Below are 23,315 nucleotides of genomic sequence, written 5' to 3'. Positions count from 1 at the left end.
GAGATTTATAAACATGATTAGTGATTTATTATAATAGCTATAATTGTAATATTTTATTATTCGTTCTGGATGAATTTATTTATTTCAGAACTATATTTTTTATATCGGATGGTTAGTGAACACGTTTCCGGTGCTGTGTTATTGCACAACAGCAGCTGTTGTTCTTTCGGTGTTTTGTGCAATACCTACACAAAAATAGTATAAATACCCGACTGACAGTGACCGAGTTAGGTTTGAAGGGTAGACTTCCATAGTTAGGGACAGGCCTATTTGGCCAAGCTTTGCTTTATTTCTCCGTTCCATTTTACATTTGTGAAGTGCTCTTACTTTTCAGTTTTCTTCTCACAAAATCCCTTCCGACAGAAGTTCTTTATCAACAACTACAAACTATATTAGTATTTTGTGTTTACTGTTCAATATTCAGAAAAGTAGATATAGTAAGCCACAATTTAGTACCCACTGGGTTATGTTCAAAGAGTCCAACCAAATTTGCAGATTTTTTGGAAAAGGAAAACTTTGCAAGTACCGGGACAGCTGTCGATTTCGACACGTAACTTTTGTTAATTATCCACACGAGTCCCAAAACCAAGATGAAGGCATAAATAATAACACAGCCGAGTTGGTGTGTGAGTCGAGTAATTCTTTTTCATCACTAGAAGACCAGAGAAGATATCAACATGAGGTGTCAGCAGTAAGCGATCTTGATAAGTCTCCAGTCAAGGGAATTTGCCGTTTTTATTTACGATTTGGCAGTTGTAGATATGGAAACAATTGCCGATATCAGCATGGAAATGCAGAGAGACATGTCAACCCTCAACCTTCAGAATATGTATTTGAAGATGAAATTACAGGCACACATCCCACCCACAGTCATTATGACTTGAAACCTGACCAGAACTTGCCTAAATATACTGAATGTGGTGCAACACCAAATGTGGCAATCAACAGGAGCAAATTATGCAAATTCTTTGCCAAACATGGCAGCTGTAGATATGGTACAAGTTGTGTCTTTGAACATGCGTTTCTGAAAAATGCATCGGAGAAAGGTGCATACTCCCGTATAGCCGATAATGGAACTCCATTTGAACCAGCAATCGATAATGAAACTGCATTGGAACAAGCAGCTGATGATGGAATTGCACAGGAACCAGCAGCGACCATCGTTACCAATTACCAAATATCTAACAGGTCGGCATCAAAGATGGAAAATGATTTGCGAAAGAAAAAGGAACGCAGGCTGTGCCCTTATTTTAAAACTGGGGACTGCAGGTGGGGTCGAAGGTGCAGATTCCGACATCCCCGAGATGTCATGGAAGACATGTCAGATAATTTCCAACACAACATATGTGAAGAGGTTGTGAACACACTCGACAACATCAACATAACTACTGAACATGTGCCAACACCACGACTTACAAGGTAAAAAATTTAGGTTACATTCTGACATAATCCTGTGTATGCACATACAGACATTAAATTAACATCTCTGCATATAACGTTAAGTAGCCATTTCATTAGTGGTGTTTTAATGTTCAATTAAATAATAAAAAAATTATAAGTTGGGACCTTGCAATGTTGTGATATTGTACCTTATTCTTTAAAGGGTTTATATTGGGCATGGAAATCCTGTACCCTCTATTTAAAATAACCTATAAGCAGAGCAGCAATTCACATTGCAATTTTTACCTATTGCCTTGTTGGTGACCATAAATCGAAATTCTGTATGAAAGATTTTTACCTACCCATTATACCGATACATGTATGAAGAGGGAACCTAACCCTATAACCTAATTGTCAGATATTTTACCCCAGAGGCATCCAGTGGTACAGTTATTTATAAATAAACTGTAATGTATAATTTATTATGCACATTTACATGTACTTGTTTCTTTAATAGGACAAAGCTTCCTGTCCGACCATCTCAGACCCTAAGAAAGGAAGACGCAACTGATGCTGCCATTGAAAAGCTACGACAGACTGAGATTGAACAGATGAAGAAGCGATTCACCAAAGACAAGTTCACCATTCTTGAAGACCAGTCATCTGAGTTTAAGATGAAGTTCACCTTCTGTCCAAGTGATCCTGATTGGGTACATATTACTATTACACAGTATTCGATCATGCCCCAGAGCTTCGTTTCTGAAATGGTTAAAGGAACAGACTCTAGTTTCAACCAGTAAAAATGCACACTAATTTTAGTTCATCTACAAACCTGTAACACATTTGGATAAAGTTACAATGAATGATACATGAGTTTGTGACTTTGAAATTGTGAAATACTCTCTAAAAATAGACTAAAACTCAACTCCATAACTGTTACTTCTCAGACGCACGTGCGTTTTTAAAATTATGAGAAATGCATTTTGTGTTATTAAAAACACCAGGATGACCAGAAACACTTGTACGGAAATGCATAATATAAACAATAAAATCTAAGTAAAGTGTGGTTTCAGTTGTCAGAAATGGCTCATATAGTAAAAAAATATGCCTTAGTGTTTAAAAATTAGGGACTGTCCCTTTAACCATCAGACTGTATGCAGCCCTGAATCAACAAATGTTTGAGATAGTCACTAGCCCTTACAGATGCTTTGGCTAGTGCCCTATGTATCATAGTAATTAATACAGTTGATACTTTCCACTAGCCCAGACCAAATATTAACTAGCCGGGACCGAGGGAGAGTGAATTTGTCGAACCCTGCCCTGGATATAAACTAGCATTCACTCACTTGAGACAAGACTAGTAGAAATCAATGGGGACAAGTATATTTCAATTAATGAGCACTAGTCTTCCCTAGGAGAGAAAATATTTTCTATTGTTGATGTTATGTCGGGAGATCCGTAATCCACATATAATATAAAAAGGGCTAATGTTTGTCTTTTTCTGGACAGACACATGGTTCCAAACAATAAAGATTTTGCATAGAGACCAGTAATATTTGTAGGACTACTAGTCCCCCTAGCCAGTGAAAATGTTTCTCAATTTCTAGCCCTGCTTTAAAGCTGATAGATACTGATTCAAATCTTGGTACTGGCTCCCAGTCATGATTTTAATTGCCAAGTTGGCCGCTACATAATGTCATTGACTTCTGTCTTATTAACGACTAATCATTAACCCACTGTCCTGGATAAACTGTCCAAATAGCTGAGGAGTGTTTCAAGAAAAACATTCTTATATATTAATTGAAGATAAAAAGACTATAGTCATTTCAAAATGAAATGCTCTATTTTATGTCAGTAAACAAAACAAACAAATTCAAAATGAAATTCAGAAGAATTGGTTAGTATATGTACTACATGTAGATACAGTGTTTGAAATAAGCACTTGTCCATTTATTTGAACAAGTCAAAATATTGGCGGACAAGTAGATTTCTGGTGGACTAGTGAAAATTTCGGTTAATTTTTTCGCACTGGTATATAACAGCATGTGTAGGTTTTTAAAAGCTGTTCACAATTTTTTAAATATTAAAATTGTTATATGTTTTATAATGTATGTACCGGTATACATGTATTCACCAAAGATATGCAATGTAATTCAAGAATGTGTTTTTCAGCTTGAGAAACTTCGTTGATGTGCTAAATAACATTACTTAAAATAATAATATTTTGTATGTTAACATTGCATTTTAAATGATTAAAAGTTAATAACTTAGTAAGTGGTAACTTGAGCATATCTCAGAATCTGCATTTAAAAATAAGGGTTGAGGTTTTAGACTGAATGTCATAAAAAAATATATAAAAATAACGTTACATTGATAGAATGTGTTTTTTCTTCTAGCCTTTTGTTGTGAAAATGTTTGATCTTCTCGTGACAATTCCCAAGTCCTACCCAGAGCAGGTACAAGTTGTGGTTACGCTATTAAAACTTATGGGTCTAATTTATCTACCCTGTTTTTCTTAAAACGCAGGTGTTTAAACATTGTAAATATATGTAGTTACACACATTTAAGACATAAACAGACTTTGTAAATTCTGCCTGTCATGTTTATATTCGAATCTTTAAATTCAGCAGTCTGTTGAAGATTAATTGCCAATCAAGGCCATGCACATTTTAAATTGTTTCATGTTCTTCAAACATTTTGTAAAAAATATATGCAATTAATAATTAGTTACATTAGACTAAAATGTGTGTGTTTTTTAATTATTAATTATTAATTTTAAATTTCCTCACAGAAAGTGATATTGTTGAAACTGAACTCTGTTGTGTAGGTACTTACAATTACCTGTATATGCAAGCGTTTTGTTTTCTTTTTCAGATGTTCAACATTGTCCTGCCAGAACAAGATGTTCCTGAAACTGTTAGGAGGTAACATTCTTTAAAGTTTTTTTCTTTTAATGTATTCTGCTGTCAAGGCATAACATTTGGCATGAACGATTCTGTCGTTCGTCTGTTGGTTATGCAAAACCAATATCAACATAAACGGCGGATTGTTCGTGCAAAAGCTGTAATCGCTCGTAAAAAAACCCCAGTGTTAGCTAATATCATCAATGTTTTGGAAAACTTCATGTGGTGGGAAATACCTGACCTAGATGTACGTCATATGAGTCATCATAAGTGTACGAGACGGGGAAGTGCTGGAGCAAAACCTCAAATTCGGATAAAAATGGTAGATATAATCGGGCAAAATGTGCTAACCTGAGACCTTTTTACCATAATATATTTCCATCATTCTGCCATCAAAATTAGTTGTAATCGTTTGCAACCCTATAATCATGATTCGTTTGCAACCCTATATAATTGTTTAGTAGTAATAATAAAATGAATAAATGATGTTATCCAGATTTGGGCATTTTCGTTTAATTCGGGCAAAAACCAGCCTGCCCCCTATGGGTATCATGAAAATCTTGCTCACCGCTACTCCAAGCCAATCGGAATAAGTCTGCTGATTTTCCTAGGAGTTCAACACTTGTAGCTTCTTCCAGACTGATTCTAGTCTATTAATAACACACGCGATGACATTCTAGCGACTGTACCTAGTGTCGGACAAAATTACTGCTATTAACCGTGCAGCTACTGTTAGACTGATTAGTTTAAAATCCATTTTGCCTGTCACAAAAGCATGTAGTATTATTAACATGCACCGCAGTGCGCAAGATCTCGTGACAATCGTGTTCTCGTTACTATGAATAGCATTTTACAGAATTATTCCTCATTTCCAACAACTCAAAACTAGCTTAATTTTTATTTTTGCCTGGTAGCTTTCAAGTTAGTCCTAGCACACAAAAAAATATATTTTCGTAATAGACAAAAGCTACAAAAATCACTCATCTTAGATTCTTGTTTGATTATCGTTGCCCATTAACCTTTTCATTTTTATCTAACTAAAAAAAATCCAAATGTTTCAGTGTAAGCAGCATTATTAAGTTTGAAACCCCCCCCCCCCCCGAATTTTTGTGTGTTTTTAAGTCACATGTTCACTTGTTATAGTCATTGGTGATTTTGAATATTTATGATTTTTCATTCCCAAGGTTCTTTTTTCAATTAATTAGCATAAAATGATTGCAAGTAGTAAACTGGTATTTCTTAAATGACTTAAATAGGTTTTTACTGTGATGTAGACTGTTGACAACTTAACACCATTAAAGTATATTTCAAATACAAGAAATTTCATTTACATGTAGTCACAAGACAAAGAATAGCATTCTCACTATTTAATGTATTCTTTGTAATAAATAATATTTTCATATACTTACCATTTGTGACACCCAATAGCCGATGTGTATTTTTGTGCTGTAGTGTCGTTAAACATTCATTCATTCATTCATTCTTTGTAATAAAAGACGAAAGAAACAAGTACATGTAAATTATTTTATTGTTTCAGATACGTTGAGGTTTCGATCACTGAATGGTGTGATGAGAGAAAAAGGTTACTGGAGAAACACGGCACATTAGAATTACACTTTCGTCCATTCTTGCGATGGTTAGACAAAAACCTTCAAGAAATTGTCACTGAGGGGCTTAGGCAGGTTGGTATATTATATAGGCCAGTTTTTCATTAATGTATTAATTTTCTGTTCTAGAGTTTATTGCCATTAAAGTTGTCTGTGATTTGAGTCCTGAGAACACTTTCATAACTTACTTATCAAATAAAATGAAGCAGCCATTTTTTTAGTTGGTGATATCCATGCCAACTAAGAGTGGATAATCCAGTTGTTTCACCACCAGGCTTGATATAGCTTAGTGGTAAAGCACTTGTCCAAGGTGTGATTGTATTCAGTATAACACCCCCCCCCCCCCCCACACACACACACACTTCCCAGCCAATGCCTGATGTATCAGAGGCTGTGGTATATGCTGTCCTGTCTAAGTAGTACAGGATATGAAATATCTCTTGCTGCTATTCAACAGGAGTAACCTATGTGGCAGGACTGCATTTGTCCTTTTACTTTTATTTTATTATTTGCAGGGCTCACCCTGTACATTGCCAAATTAGCCAATTGCTAATTTGTATACAAAATGACTACAAAATTTTGACTTTGGCTAATAAAATATTCCTCAAATTAACCACATTTTAATGATTTTCAAAGAAATACTCTACATTTCTGAAAATTGGCAAAACCTCAATTTGTTCCAGTGTGAGGCCTGATTTGGATAGTCAAAATAACCATGATGGACAAAAGGGTTTTGGCAGTTTGGTGTGGTGTTTACATATATGTGTGTGTGTGTGTACGATTTTACTAAGTTGATTTTTTTTTAAATAACTGTGTTGCTTAATTTTATGTAAGCGATATTGTGTGATCTCAGGTCCTGAAACAAAATCTGTTATCGCACAACTTTCCATGAGTTTGTCAAATCGTGCTTATATTGACTAATTTTAAAATGTTCCATTGTATGCATCACAATACACCTGCATTTCTAGATTGTAATGGCTTGGAGGTGAATTTTTTTTACCTGAGAAGAGAAGTATCACATCCTGCATGTAATGTTTTTGAAGTTTTGTTGACCGTAAAAGATAACATCCATTTTTAGTTTGTAATCAGTTCACGTTGTTTTTTCAGCTAAGACGAGAGATAGTTGCCAAAGATGTTGGATTTCAGTTTATTCCTGCCAAAGAGTTGCAAGCCACGTACAAGACTAAAAACTACTCTGATGACTCAAACGATGATGATGATGATGATGATGAAGATGAGACAGATAATCACTTTGCTGTTGAAGAGAACGAGGAGGATGATGTAGCTGCGAGAGCCGATGCCGTGAAAGCAGCCGATGGATTGATTGATCCCGAGAAGAAGGGGACGGAAATACAGCTACGCAATCTCCAGCTGAACGACGTGTCGACTCTTCTGTTTTCCTCGATCCGCGTCATCATCCAGTGCGGTCGGTGTAAACACAAGTCGGAGTTCAGCACCCCTGGTAACCGTGTGAACTCTGTGGCCTGTGCCAAGTGTAACGCCACTCAGATCCTGGTGTTCAGGCCCTGCATCGTGCACCAGTTCACTTCCATCATGGGCTACCTTGACCTTGATAACTGCTCCGCATTTGACCTTGTCCTTCAGGAGTCTGCCGCAGCTGTAGGATGTCTGAATTGTGACAAGGAAAACAAAATAGAGGTAAGCGTGAAAAAACCTCCGTAAATAAATTATATTAGTAAGTAATTTTGAAATATTTTGTTTTGTAACATTTAAAATTTTAACCTTATGTTGCATAAACAAATAGGAAGAAGGAGAAATCAAAATGGAATTAATGGATTTTAATAAATGCCAAGTAATATTAACTCTGAGATACTGTACATATTATATTTTATGTTACATTTCTAATTTACATTTTTGATTGCATCATTAACAACAAAAAGTGCTAACAACATGAAAACAAGTAAATAGGTTATACTGGTTTGCAGTTAATATAATAATTCATGTATTTTAATTTGTATGTAGATTTTATTGCCCATTAGCCCAACCACATTTTACAAAACTACAGGGATACAAAAAGTGTGTGCTTCATATAGCTGTATCATTGTGCCGTGATTACATGTATGTGGAGTTTTTTTTAATATGACCCCCCACCCCCCCCCACTGAATGCATCTTGTCCTATTATTTGAGTTGAGTAGAGTCCAAAATTTAAATAACTTTAGGAAAGAGTGTTAGAATGTTTTGTTATTATTGTTGCATCTGTTGCCTTATAGGGTGTGTCGGTAGGCCAGGTGTTGGACACTTGGTGTCGATTCTGTCATCAGAAACTGAGGATAGCCACAGAATCTGTCCGCTTCACACAGTTACAGCCTTCCACTGTTGACACAGGTATTTTGTGAAAGCCACCATTAGGCTCATCTCTATTACTAATACACACTGGAACCACCTTCATTTCTACAAACTAACACATGTATTGGTTTTACGTGATGCATAATGTTTCTTATGATTTGGTTATTTCACTGTTTAAGATGTGGCTGCGTTTCTGCTTTGGTGGAATTAAGTTCTATTTTATTTCCTCACCCTGGCATTGGCTTAGCTTAGTAACTGGTTTAACGTGTCCATATACCACTAGGCTTTCGAACACGCCTATCCCGAGTCCGGCTTCCGATAGAATTGGGGGTCTGACTCGGGACAGGGATAAAGTTCTGGCATTAAGTTCTCTCTAATTTCCCCCCCCCCCCCCCCCCCCCCCCCCCCCCCTCTCCTCACTCGCTGTAGTGTTGAAATATTAATTACTAGAAGAAGTATTATATAGAATGATATGTAAAGAACACATTAACCTCAACCATATGCAGCTCTCTACATTGAAACAGATTTGGTTGCATTGCCACCATTTTTTTTTCATTTGGTGACTAAAACATTTCATACTATCTGTGTAAAAAAAATTTGATGACTAAAGCATTTCATACTATCTATATAAAAATAGGTGGAATAGCTAACATAGAGGACTGATATGGGTATCAACTTTAATAATACTATCTTAAATTTGATTGTTTAATTTAGATGAGAGCCGCACACACAAGGTGCAGGTGAAACGACTCAAGAAGTTCAAAGATCCGGCCATTCAAGAAGGCAAACCACTCCCTGATCAGGGAACATGCAAACACTACAAGAAGAGTTTCCGCTGGTTTCGGTATGACGTCACTTTTTGTTGTAATTTGTTGTTTTTCTTGCCACCCATGTAACCCAGTTATTCCATCCAGTGCTCCAAAACATCAGTATGTCTACCCTCACAATTGTCATTAGTATTCCGCAGTACTGATGGCACGAGCTGAAGTAAAATTGAGAGATTTTAGTCTAATTTTGACCAATAATCTTCAGTGATTAAAGTATACAGATATTTTTATGTGTGAAATATACAGATACAGTGAAACCTCTCAAAACCGGACCCTCTGTAAATCGGAATTCCCTCAAAACCAGAAATTTTTCATGGTCTCTTTTTAAATATATGTTCAGAAGACAAACTCTGTAAACCGGATACCTCTTAAAACTGGACTTTTTACTTGGTCCTGAGTGTGTCCGGTTTAGAGGAGTTTCACTGTATATATTTTTAGTGAAGTATACAGATATATCTTTAGCGAAGTATACAGATATATCTTTAGTGAAGTATACAGATATATATTTTCAGTGATGTATACAGATATATGTATATATCTTCAGTGATGTATACAGATATATATATATCTTCAATGTATACAGTGAAGTGTATACAGATATATATATATCTTCAGTGATGTATACAGTATATCTTCAGTGATGATATATTTATATCTTCAGTGATGTATACAGATATATATATATCTTCAGTGATGTATACAGATATATATATATCTTCAGTGATGTATACAGATATATATATATCTTCAGTGATGTATACAGATATATATATATCTTCAGTGATGTATACAGATATATATATATCTTCAGTGATGTATACAGATATATATATACTCTTCAAAAAAAGAAACGCAAAAGGGTACAAATGGGTTATAACTCCGATTTTATGTTTCCTACCGGTTCATGCTTTGTGAATATAAGGTCATTGCATGTCCCAAACACATTCCCACGGTTACATTCGATAAAACGCAGCTACTGTACAATAAAGTTCCAAAATGTGAATATTCGCAAAAACGCAGCCACGTGCAAACCATGTCACCACTGCACGTGCGTTGTCTGCACGTGCAACATGAACACCGACAGTATATAAAATGCATCTGTATTGGCCGACAGTTGATCCAGGACATGCCACGTCTCAGTGAACAGAGAAACAATGCCATCGGCCGACTAGACGCAGGCGAATCCAGAACGGCCGTTGCCAGGGCATTCCATCCCCAAGCACCATCTCCAGATGGGACCGTTACCAGCAACATGGATCAACACGTGACCTCCCTAGATCCGGTCGACCACGGGCACTACCCCCGGGCAGGACCGCTACATCTGGGTACGCCACCTTATTGACTACTGCCACCTGAGGTTTGCGCAGGATATCCGACCAGACCGTACGGAACCGCCTACGTGAGGTAGGAATTCGTGCCAGACGTCCAGTTCGAGGTGTCATCTTAACACCACAACACCGTCGACTCCGACTGCAGTGGTGCCAGATTCATCGACAATGGCCTCAACTGCGATGGAGACAGGTGTGGTTCAGTGACGAGTCCCGATTTCTGCTCCGACGTCATGATGGAAGATATAGGCGTCGTGGTGAACGTTTGCGGCAAACTGCGTGCAGGAAGTGGACAGATTCGGCGGGGGTAGTGTCATGGTGTGGGCAGCCATCTCACACATGGCAGAACTGACCTGGTCCACGTGCAGGGCAACCTGAATGCACAGGGCTACATTGACCAGATCCTCCGGCCACACATCGTTCCAGTTATGGCCAACGCCAACGCAGTGTTCCAACATGACAACGCCAGGCCTCACACAGCACGTCTCACAACGGCTTTCCTACAGAACAACAACATTAATGTCCTTCCTTGGCCATCGATATCACCGGATTTGAACCCAATTGAGCATCTATGGGACGAGTTGGACCGACGCCTCCGACAGCGACAACCACAGCCCCAGACCCTGCCCGAGCTGGCAGCAGCCTTGCAGGCCGAGTGGGCCACCATCCCCCGGGACGTCATCCGTACTCTGGTTGCTTCAATGGGCAGGCGGTGCCAGGCAGTTGTCAACACACGCGGAGGCCACACCCGGTATTGACTCCAGATGACCTTGACCTTGGTGGTGTGTCCTATCACTTACTCACAGTGGACTAGAGTGAATTGTGAACAATCCTGCAACATTTGGTAATTATCGGACTCACCATTCAATAATTAAATCAATTCTCCAAATGTTACGACAATGTGGTTTTGCGTTTCTTCTTTTGAAGAGTATATATTTCCAGTGAAGTATAGTATGACATTTAAATACATAATAATGCTAAAGCAAAGTAGCTGTTAGCTAAAACATACTATGTTCGCCCTCAGTATTTGATTTTGATGACTGTTTTCTGAATTGCTAGGGTTTGACATGTGCTGTCTTTGTGTATGCGAAAGACAAATAAAGACGGCTAAATTATAAAATAAAAGATTCACTGGACTTGGAATAAACTTGCTAGTAGACACATTTATTATAGAATGTATTAAATAGTTTGTTAACAGCTTACACGGTCAGCTGTAATTTCAGACGACATTATAATACAGATTTCTATTGTGTTGGTAAGAAAGCTTTTCTTTTTTTTTACCTCCAGGTTTCCATGTTGCGGTATGGTTTACCCATGTGACTTGTGTCATGATGAGAACGAGTTTGATCATGAGATGAAGTTGGCTAACAGAATTATCTGTGGATACTGTTGCAAGGAGCAGGTTAGTGTATAGTTCTTTAATATATATAACAAGTTACATCACAAGACAACCTGCTGTGTTAATCGACCTTTTTTTCTAAATATATCCAATATCACAAAATGATGATAAGTTTAAAATAACGAGAGTCGTTCAGGGATGAAAAGCCAGATTTGTCCGGAGTATTTAAGGTTTTAGTGCCACCTAAAAATTATACCTACACCTGTTCTTTGGTGAAAGTTAAATTAGTTTTGTTTAACAGTACCAGTTGAGCACGTTATTCATTAATCATCAGCTATTGGATATGAAACATCTGGTAATTCTGACGTGTAGTCTTCAGAGGAAAAAAAGCTACATTGTTTTCATTAACAGCTCGATATGTTTTATGTGCACTATCACACATGCAGGGCATCACATACCATGGCATTTGATACACCAGTTGTGGGGTACTAGATTTAACTGAGACGAGAAATAACCCATTGGGTCCATTGAGGAGGTTCGATTCTGTGACCCAAGCCCCTTCAGAAAGCGATTTGCAGACTGAGCTAAATCTATGGCAAGGTTCACACTACAAGGATGTTTTGTTCAGTCAATTTTCACTCGGCATTGCCTTGAAAATTATTCAAAAGTGGGTAATTAAAAGAGTATGTAAATTAATAGCCAGATACTAAATGTTGTAGCTACTGTGTATGAATTTGGCAATGGATAGGAGTAGCCCTGTCTGGTCATTAAGCAAACAATTATTTTATTTAATTTTTTAGACTTAAGGGGCTGGGACATAGCCCAGTGGTAAGGTGCTCGGGCAGTGTGGGGATCCCCATAGGCCCAGTGGGGTCCAAGTGCACCAAGTGGCATGTCGGTCACCCTGTCTGTGGGATGGTGTAAAAGATCCTTGATGCTAATTGAAAAGAGTCCCCATCGGTAGGCCCATTGGGATATTTCTCGTTCCAGCCAGTGCACCACGACTGGTATGACATAGGCCGTGGTATGTACTACCCTGTCTGTGGGATGGTGCATATAAAAGATCCCTTAGTGCTAATCGAAAAGAGTAGCCCATGAAGTGGTGACAGTCGGTTGGCCCTTTGGGTTATTTCTTGTTCCAGCCAGTGCACCAAGACTGGCATGTCAAAGGCTGTGGTATGTACTACCCTGTCTGTGGGATGGTGCATATAAAAGATCCCTTGGTGCTAATCGAAAAGAGTAGCCCATGAAGTGGTGACAGCAGGTTTCCTTCCTCAATATCTGTGTGGTCCGTAACCATATGTTTGATGCCATATAACCGTAAATAAAATGTGTTGAGTGTGTCTTAAATAAAACATTTGTTTCTTTTTTTTCTTCTTTTTTTCCCTGAAGAATTGTCATTACGTTGTTGCCCATCTCACAGTTTGACTTGTGTTTTTCATTCAGTCATATTCCCCAGACCGGCCCTGCATATCGTGTGGACTGATGACCACGAAGATGAAGAGTTGCCACTGGGAGGGTGGAATGGGATGCCGTGATAAGATCAAGATGAGCAAGTAAGTGTTACCACCGTTTTAACTTGGTTTTTTTTTTTGCCTAGATATTCATCATATAAATGATGTGAAATCATTTTCAGAAAGAAAACTAGTGTTCTGAGAGTACCAGGCCAAAAAATATTCTGTATTGCCCAAGTTCAAGGGACATAACTCTGACAAATGGGTAAATTGACACGAAAGTTAAACTTAATCTGTAATCATACAATTATAAAGCTATACACACAATTCGAGCTCAGTATTTTGAGGCATTGAGAGAGAAAAAAAGTGTGGAATTTCTGTTTTGCTGTATTTCCTAAGTTCAAAGGCCATAACTGTCAAAAACAGGTAAATCACTGCAAATGTCAAACTTGATCTGTAACTACACGATAAAGCTATATACAAAATTTCAGCTCACTAACATGAGGCTTTGTAAGGGGGGGACCTTCCAGAAAACTGTGATGGACAGACTTGACAGGGGAGTAAAAAGATTGTCTGTACCAACCGTAAAATATATCTACGTCATCATTATAATAAGACAGTTTACGCCAGTCTTAAACTATACGTGATCAAAATTTTTAGTACTTTGTCACTTAACCCTCTACCAATCAAGTTAGCAGGGTATTTGCTGCAGGCAAAGGGAGTTGTTGCATTTATACATTGGTTTTGAAATTTATTAAAAATATTGATAATTTTTTAACAGTCTTCTTTTTGTTTTATTTGTAGAAATGACAGTCAGAAGTACAAAAGTATGAACAAGACTGTCTCGAGACACTCACAGAATGTAAAAGATGGAAATAAGAAGAAAACAAAACTTCGCCATGCCTAAGCAAATCCTTTTTTCCCCTTATGTTGCAGTACTGATTAATTTTATTAATGTGGACACTAATTAGTGGGGTTTTAAAAAAAATTAATTTAATTTGGACATAAATTTATTAATGTGGGACCTTAATTTAATTTTTAAAATTATTTTATTTTATTTTTTTGTACATTTACCAATTAATGTATTATATTATAACATATTGGCCAAAAGGGACTGGTGCTTAAAATCTAACCTACCAACATTCTTTGTTCCTCCTGTTTTAAGCCATTGTTATATAATTCTGACTACCCGAATTTTCTCCGACTTAAACCATGTATTAAAAACCTGATAAAACCGGAACCTGTCGGTTTCGAAACCGGATTGATTTTTTGCTAATTAACCTGAACAAACCAGTGTAGTCTAAACGAATGAAGGGTCCGCTTAACGAAAACAATGCAGACCAGGGGTCTAATTCACAACGGTCTCTTTAGGCTCTGCCAGACAACAAAGCATCCTCTTTGCAAGTCTTTTAGCATTGCACTGCAAGATCGCAAAGTTGCGAGAGCTTTGTGAATTAGGCCCCTGAATTTTTGCTTTGCAGCATCTAGTGTTTTGTCGCAGGTCACCTATTTCTGCGGTCTTAGCCCAGCATAGCAATCATCTGAGTAATTAATGCTCGATTGTTTTCAATTGCACTGTGGTGCAGTGCAAATTATTTTGACCTTCAGACAAATCTCTGATACTCACACATTAGGATTTCCACCTTTGATTTTTGGTTAATGCAAGTTTGTAATGAAATACTGACACACTGAGAGTAAAATAGTACAAACAACTTAAATTAGAGTAAAATATACACATGTGACTTAATTTGTATTTTATACACTGAATGCAGACATTTTAAAAATCTTTTCTGCGATAAAAACAAGATGATACACACTGAATTTTGCTAAGAAAGATAGAAAAATGTCTGTCTCGGACATCACAGACACAAGCTAGCGGTATGCATGTGGAATTATTGTTTATTTATGTTTAATTAATGTCAGTTCACAAGTAAACAAGATACATAACAACATTGGGATATAGCAACATTAGTCCAGTCACAATTATTGGACATGTTCATTCAGTTATGAATTGATGTCAAGGGAAATAACTCTGAATTCTAAAACGAAACCCTCTAAACGCCGGATCCTGTCGAAAATGGATCAATATTAGGTCCCCGTGATCCTGTTTAGACAGCTTTTACTGTATTATATATATATTTTCAAATGTTCTTTAATTAAAATCATTGGGAAAATTGTTAATAAATTTAGTTTACTAATAAAATGTCAAACCCACAAGTGTTTTTTTTTTCTTCAATTTATTTTATATAGTGTCTAATATTCACAAATTACTTTAAATGTAAACTGGTTTCCAGAGTTGAGATCGGAACTCTTCACCGCCAAGTCCACATGTACAAGAGTCTTTCATATGCTGGGGACGGGACATAGCCCAGTGGTAGAATGTTCATTTGGTCTGTGATCAATACCCGTTGGTGGGCCCATTGGGCTATTTCTCTTTCCAGCTATGGCACTGCTACTGGCAAATCAAAGGCCATCATATGTGCAATCTTGTCTGGAAAGGTGCATATGAAAGATCCTTTGCTACTAATGAAAAAATGTGTGTAAGACAATAATATGTCAAAATTACAATGTTATATCCACTAGCTGATGGCTAATAAGGGGCGGGACATAACCCAGCGGCAATACGCTTGCTCAATGCGTAGTCAGCCTGGGATCGATCCCCATTGGTGGGCCCATTGGGCTATTTCTCGTGACCGCCAGTGCACGACTGGTTTGTCAAAGGCTGTGGTATGTACTATCCTGTCTGTGGGATGGTGCATATAAAAGATCCCTTGCTGCTGATTGAAAATAGTAGCCCATGAAGTGGCAACAGTGGGTTTCCCCTCAGTATCTGTGTGGTCCTTAACATATATTTAAGTTATATGGTTGAGTGTGTCGTTGAATAAAACATTTCTTTCCGATGACTAATAAATCAATGTGCTCTAGTAGTCTTTCAACCAACGTTTATACGCACTTGCCACAGATACAGCACACACCAAAAAATTTGATACACCACTTAAAAAGCCTGGAAGAAACTGAAGTTGCATAATTTGAGTGAACTTTGACATTTAATACTTCCAACAGACTACCACCAAGATGCATCTACATTAATGCTAGATTACAAGTCAAAACTCCTCTAGTGTATACGGATTCAAACCCTGTCCGTTGCCAATTGCTAAGTAGGCCTATACAAAGTGACTACAACATTTAGTGTTTGGCTAATAAAATATTCCTTGAAATACTCTATAAACCATAATTTGTTCCAGTGCGAGCCAAGTGATTAATTAATAATCATCGGCTACTGGATGTCAAACATTTGTTAATTGTGACCGATAGTCTTCGGAAGAGTGAAAGATCTTTTATCCATCCCAGTTGCTCTAATTTTCAGTTGTGGGGAACCCCCATGTAAAACATTTACATACTGTAGAGAGAGAGAGAGAGTAGTACCCTTTTAACATGCCCCTATACCACTACGGTTTCGGGCATGTCCATCCCGGGCCCGACCTCTGGTCTGGGACAGACGTGTTGTAGAAGGTTAAATTTTTTTCCAAAAAACCACACCAACATTTATATTGCAGATGTTAATTTATTATGTTTTTGCATTCACAAGCAAATTATAGTTAATATCACATATATACTTGGCAATCAATATTTACACATGTATACATAAAAGTAAATAAATAAACAAGCTGAGCATTACTCTGGATAAAGGGAGAGATAGTGGGTCATAAAAAAAAAAGAGGAAAATTTTCAAAATATATCCTACACAAAACATTAAGCAACTTAACTTTGTTTCAGCTTGTTTAAACAATATCAATAATATATACGGTAATACACACATGCTTGTGTTTAAAAAACCCAGAAGGAAACAAAAAAGTCAAAATGATGGTTGAAAATAAATTGAACAAAACTGACATCTCACTGCAGTTGCAATTTAAAATGTAGTTAATAATAATAAATTTTGTTAGAGTAGACATGTACATGTATTTATGAAGTACATGGCCCCATTTTATGAAGTGATCTTAGTGCTAAGATCACATTCAGTGCTAAGATCACATTCAGTGTATGATTACCTTATGCTCCCAAGTGATTTTAGTGCTATGATCGCTTTGTAAAACAGTACCCTGATCATGAACAAATAGTTGTAGAAAATGAGAAGGTAATGTTTTTTGGACAAAATAAACCTGTTTAGCAATATAGGTTTAAAAATAAACGTTACTTGGAATATTGGTATTGAAAATAGAATTAAAAAACAGCAAAATTATATATTATATTCCTTATGTCAAAAAAAACATCTGTAGTTAATTCTTGTACTTAACCCATCTTCTAGCTCGACAGGAATTTAGTTTATAAATGTTATGGTAATTTATACCATAATAATTGTAGTTTTTACATTTTAATTTTAAGTATACATGTATACCAGGGCTTCTAGATTATGGTAGCCCCACTCCCATGGCTAGTGATATTCAGTGTTGGGCTAGTAAATAACTACTATTGCCATGCCTGATGGCTAGTGAATTCTTTTTCCTCAAATGTTGCAGTTAAGTCCATTTTATAAATATTAATATCCCTGATGCACACATTGCAACATCTACTACAACCCTTTTTTTTTTTTTGCTTCTCAACATGTGACATACATGTACTTGTAACTTTACGATGGGGTGGGGAGCGAATTAAAAAAAAAAATTAATAAAGAAAATTAAAAAAATTAAAAACTCCACAAAACACAAAATAAAATATGTGAATCATTAAGAAAAACAACAAAAAACCCTTCCAAATAACAAAACAAACACAAAGCATATACACAAATTTGTTTCTGCAAGGAGCCATTTGTATCGTCAACACTTGTTAAAATGTAGGTACATTGTGAGTGTGAATGACCTAACCCCTAAAAAAAAAGAAAAAATGTAGAAAGGTGTTTTGAATTACATTCCTTTGATGAATTCTTCAGCTTAACTTCGATCTACTGACAACCTGAGGCCAGTAAGATCTAATTTCAAGTGAACTGATCTGCCTGAAACAAACTATGAAAGACTGGTAGATCTCATTTAGAAAGAAAAAAAATTCCTGCACACATGCCTGGGTTAACCTAACATTTTGAAATATTGTCCCCTGATTAATGTTGAAATCCTGTTACATTTAAAAACACTAAAACCATGTGATGGTGAATGTTGTCTTTAATCCTCCCTGTGAAAAATATCTGAGTATATTATATACCATTAAGTAATATATATGTAACAAGGAAAGCAGAGCATTTCAGAACATAATTGGACATTAGTAATTTGTGACTTCAATCAGGCATAAAAATAATTTCCACACAAGTAAACCTGTGAGACATTTCGCCAACATATGTATACATATGATTATTAAAATGACACTTGGCTATTACAGAAGAATTGAACACAAATGTTGATCTGTTGTTTTATCAAATGGTTATCGTTTATTGTAACATCGATGCAATTCTTTATTTGACCAACACAGATCACAAACACAGAGCCATTTGGTGATCTACAACTACACACACATGTATGTGACAGTCCTTTTGTTTCTCATTAAATTAAACATTATGTACATTTAGCACTTTAAACTACTCCCGGGGCCAATTTCACAAAACATTGTAAGTTTATGTCTACGACTCACAGTTATACTGGACATATGTTTACATATGTTTGACACCTTATTTGATATTGAAAATTACATCAGTACAAAAGGTGGAGCATGTTATTAACAGTTAAGGATGAAAGAAAATGAAAAATGTGTACTTTCAAACTATATTTGTTGTACTATAACAGTAATAAGAATTGTGGTTGTCGTAGATTTATGTTTACGTGCAAAACTAGGCTTACAGTGTTTTGTGAAATTGGGGCCCAGATCAAATACATGTAAATGAAAGAAATGACAATATACACAACTCTGCAGACTTCAGATACACACAGAACATAAATTAATACTGTCACACAAGATTTCTGTGCTTGAAGACGTCAACATAATCATATGCAGTTAAAATGAAAGACTTTTATTTAATAGATAGACATGATTATAAAACAATAACATAAACATAAAGGACATAATGTGTTATTCTAATTTTAGCTACCGACACATTTTTCAGAAAATGTCAGCAAAAAGAGTGGAGAGGCCAGTAATATTAATTTGCTTATTAATGGAAGGGGGAGGGGAATATTTTGGGCACCAGGTTCAAAGTTTGTTCCTCACCTCCACTTCCGACAACCATGTGGCAATGTAAATAGCACATTTAGGTTTTCTATTGTCTCGAGTTTGGCTATAAAGAAGAAGGAAAATGGTACGACTATGTACATTTACAGTGGTTTGAAGAAATCAAGTGGTTATCTTAATATATTAAATACTGTGAAACCCCTCTAAACTGGACACCCATGAAACCAGGTATAAAGTCTGGTTTCAAAGGATATTTGGTTTAGAGAGGTTCTGGAACCCGTTTTACGAGCAATCTTATTACTAAAATCATCTCACGTGCCTAACTACCGTAAGCAAAGGAGATGATTTTAGTGCTAAGATTGCTGTACTATTATTTAGAAAGGAACGGTTAAAAATTCCAATTTGAGGGTCAGGTTTAGAGGGATTTCACTGTAGTACATTTTAATTGTGGGTGGTTCCACAAATGATAAAAACAATTATATAGTGGAGGGCAAGACGACTATGTTGACCCCACTGCATCATACCCAAACCGAGAGAAGAAGAAAAAAAGAAGAGAAGATATATCCGGTAAAGTACACTTATAATGAACATGCTTAGAACAAACTACTGCATAGAGCGAATGGATCGTAAAGTCACATTTTATCTCCCTATACATTAATAACCTACTGGTGCAAATGTGTACAACGAACTACCGCTGTAACGAACTTACTATCTGGGTCCCTTCTGCTTTGTTATAAGAGTATATCCATCTGACACTGGTTGGTTCAATGGATTCACATTAGATAATTTTATTTTATGAGTAATAAATACTAAAAGAAATAGATCATTTCTGAAATGGCCCTCCACTTGTCCCCACCCCTAATGTCAACATGAAATCAAAGATCTGAAATGCCTAGGGAAGCACCCTACACCATATGTAAATGAGCAAACTAGCAAGCCTTCCATTATCAATATTAATTATTATTGATGACCAGTGGCGGATCCAGAAAAGAGGGGAGGGGGAAAAGAGGGGCAATGACATATGGTGGAATGCCAAGGGAGGTTTGGAGGGGGATCGTAAAAAAAGAAAAGAAAATTAATATATAATAAAATTATAACTGTCACAAAATTTAGGGGGGACCTGGGCCCCTGCCCCACCAAGATACGCCTCTGATGACTATCACCACATATACAAAAGAGATGTCAGGGTTTTATCACTCATGTTTCTAGACTCCAATAATCAGCACCTTTCCTCAAAAGCTACATTTGTTTTGTGTATGTTGTTGTTTATTTCCAATTCTGGAGTAAAAAATTCCCAATGTATGTTAATAATTTTAATTTTTTACTATTATATGAAGGCATATTTTGAAAATAATACATAAGACTAGACGATATTAATTTGAATAAATACAAGTATATACCTGTATATAGTATTAGTCTTTTCGATTCTAGCATGGCTTACTAAGATGTTTTTTAAATGAACCTGAAAATTCCCAAAATTTGATAAAACAACGCTAAAATTCCTGAAGTCAAAGCCATGGGTGTCAAGTCAAATTTTAGAAATAAAACCCTGGATATGTTTGTGCAGGTTGGTGTGATTCATGACTAGCACTTAACATAACTAATTACATGAATCAATATACAGAGTTCAACTGGAGGAATGTACATGTAGGAGTGTTAAAAAATATCAATACAATAGAATTAAAATCAAGAAGTTAGAAAAAGAAGAATGGAGAGACTGAATAATAATGGGCAAATTTACAAAAGAATATTTAACTGAAATTATTAATAACAGTAAATAATAGAAATATTTAACCAGAAAATCAAAGATTTACAAAGGTACAATAAAGCTTGAAGGTAATGCAGAAAATGTAGCAAAATCAAGAAAATAAGGTCTCAACAATCCAAACCAGTGTTTAAAAAAAGGAGCAAGAGAAAAAAAAAAGGTATCCAGGCCCTTGGAGCAAGAGAAAGAACAAAAATTATATTTATGTAATTTAATTTTGAACATGCATGTATCCAATTAACATTCAAGAACACCATGGCTATGTAGAATGTGTGTCGAAGACTGTGGGTTATCAGTTGATTGTTAATAAGAGAGAAGTCGGTGTAATGGTCTTACATTTCAACCTTTGGGTCGTTATGTTCACTCTGATTGGGAGCAGGTATTGGGATGTAAACTCGTTACCTACCAGCCTTAGGTACGATGGCTTAACCACTACACCACTGAGGCTGGTTAAAAACTAAAAGTTATGTCAGAGCACACCGACTTATTAATCAGTGGTTACTGGATGTCAAACATTCAGCCATTATGACAGGTGAAGCCTGCTATATTTTTCCATTAGCAGCAAGGCATCTTTTATATTCACTTTCCCAAAGACAGGATAGTACATACCATTGCCTTTGTTATACTACATGTACATATTAAATCAGTGGTTACTGGATGTCAAACATTCAGCCATTATGACAGGTGAAGCCTTCTAGATTTTTCCATTAGCAGCAAGGCATCTTTTATATTCACTTCCCCAGACAGGACAGTACATACCATTGCCTTTGATATACTACATATATTAAATCAGTGGTTATTGGATATCAAACATTCGGCCATTATGATAAGTCTTCAGATGAAGCCTGCTATATTTTTCCATTAGCAGCAAGGCATCTTTTATATGCACTTTCCCGAAGACAGGACAGTACATACTTTGATATACTACTTAGAAAAACACGATGTGTCTGCTGAGGAGATTTGAACCCACAACCCAAGCAAGGCGAGTATTCCACTGACTGAGCTAAATCTTGCTCCTGCTATGGTATGAATGAATGAATGAATATTTAACGACACCCCATCACGAAAAATACATCGGCTTCCTGCTATGGTGTGCTGTGATCAAACATTACGGAACAGCAATGAACACTAAAACCACCAATCTACTGGTGCGCTTAAATGTATGTCACTTCCTTTCACAGTCCTCTTTTGAAAAAACAAACAGCGACAGTATTTAAAAAACCCCGAAAAAACCCGAAGAAGCTAAACACACTCCCGTCACATATTTTACACACACCCTGGTGAAATAATGTGAATATAGAAGATACTCTACATAATAAAATAGCACAAACAATAATAACTCTCACCATGCACACCTGGACCCCGTTCCATGAAGTAATCTTAGCGCTACGATCACCTTAAGTGCATAGAGTAGTTATGCAGTGGAACGGGGCCCAGTCGGCTATGACTGAGCTGATGAGATCAGAAACACAATGTGTTGTATTTGTTGTATGATTGTAAACTTGTCGACCGTTGTTCTTTTACTCTATGTTGATTCACAACCATGGGTTTTACTGATAACATTATTTTTTTAAAGGCAGAGTCACACAGAAGTTGATCTAACATGGGATGGGAACTCTTGTTTTTTAAAGTGCCAATGTTCAGTGAAGGTTCAGGCACGCCCATCCTGTACTTAACCTCTTAACCTAGCCAATTCCGGGACAGGAGGGGTTGATCTAACAAAGGCACAATTGACAGGGTGATTAGACTTGAAATATATACTCAACAAAAGTTACTAAGGACTATTAGTTCAGTTTCTGCTAGTGTTATAATTATTGTTAGTAAGTTTTCATCATAGATTATTTCTAAACACGGACCAATGATACATACAAAAATTGTGGACACAGTGGGTTTTTCTTATATTGTACTATATATATATATATATATATATATATATATATATATTAAAAAAAAAGCCCAAAATGGTCCATGATTACTTTTGTTGAGTATATTTTGCGCACATTTCTCTTCAGCTAGTTACCATAATCAGTTTATTTGGAAAACATTTCAAACAGAGAAGACACAATTTACAAAGCCCCGTTTTTCTTAAATGCAGGTGTTTAAACGGACATTCCTCAGTTTGCTGCAATCTGTAAGATGTTATCGACCAACAGAGACTTTTTAACAATTGTAATTACATATCAAATATATTTTTCTGCATAAAATATTAGTGGCTGTACATTAAACATGTTTCTGATTGTTCTAATATTTG

The 23,315-nt window shown here is 36.4% G+C and overlaps 1 protein-coding gene and 1 long non-coding RNA gene across 2 annotated transcripts; one reads left to right on the top strand and one right to left on the bottom strand.

Moving 5' to 3' along the window:
* Positions 1–128: 128 nt before the first annotated feature.
* LOC121382082 lies at positions 129–14,711 on the top strand. Its single transcript, XM_041511569.1, has 11 exons — positions 129–1,419; positions 1,898–2,090; positions 3,777–3,836; positions 4,255–4,304; positions 5,821–5,965; positions 6,998–7,549; positions 8,123–8,237; positions 8,913–9,042; positions 11,641–11,755; positions 13,139–13,248; positions 13,951–14,711. The coding sequence occupies exons 1-11, from the start codon at positions 467–469 to the stop codon at positions 14,051–14,053; spliced, it is 2,526 nt and encodes an 841-aa protein (XP_041367503.1). The 5' UTR covers positions 129–466; the 3' UTR covers positions 14,054–14,711.
* A 1,986-nt stretch (positions 14,712–16,697) lies between these two features.
* On the bottom strand, positions 16,698–23,217 carry LOC121382077. Its single transcript, XR_005959111.1, has 2 exons — positions 19,624–23,217; positions 16,698–19,592 (listed from the first exon to the last, which is right to left on the bottom strand). It is a non-coding gene; the product is annotated as an uncharacterized LOC121382077 (long non-coding RNA).
* Positions 23,218–23,315: the final 98 nt, after the last annotated feature.

Source organism: Gigantopelta aegis, chromosome 2, assembly GCF_016097555.1.
Source record: "Gigantopelta aegis isolate Gae_Host chromosome 2, Gae_host_genome, whole genome shotgun sequence".
Taxonomy (NCBI): domain Eukaryota; kingdom Metazoa; phylum Mollusca; class Gastropoda; order Neomphalida; family Peltospiridae; genus Gigantopelta; species Gigantopelta aegis.
This window is presented reverse-complemented; position numbering and strand designations above follow the sequence as displayed.

Coding starts and splice junctions, on each gene's coding strand:
- LOC121382082 (XM_041511569.1), top strand. CDS start 467: ATGTTCAAAGAGTCCAACCAAATTTGCAGATTTTTTGGAAAAGGAAAA. Junction 1,420..1,897: donor CCAACACCACGACTTACAAG/GTAAAAAATTTA, acceptor TTTCTTTAATAG/GACAAAGCTTCCTGTCCGAC. Junction 9,043..11,640: donor AAGAGTTTCCGCTGGTTTCG/GTATGACGTCAC, acceptor TTTTACCTCCAG/GTTTCCATGTTGCGGTATGG.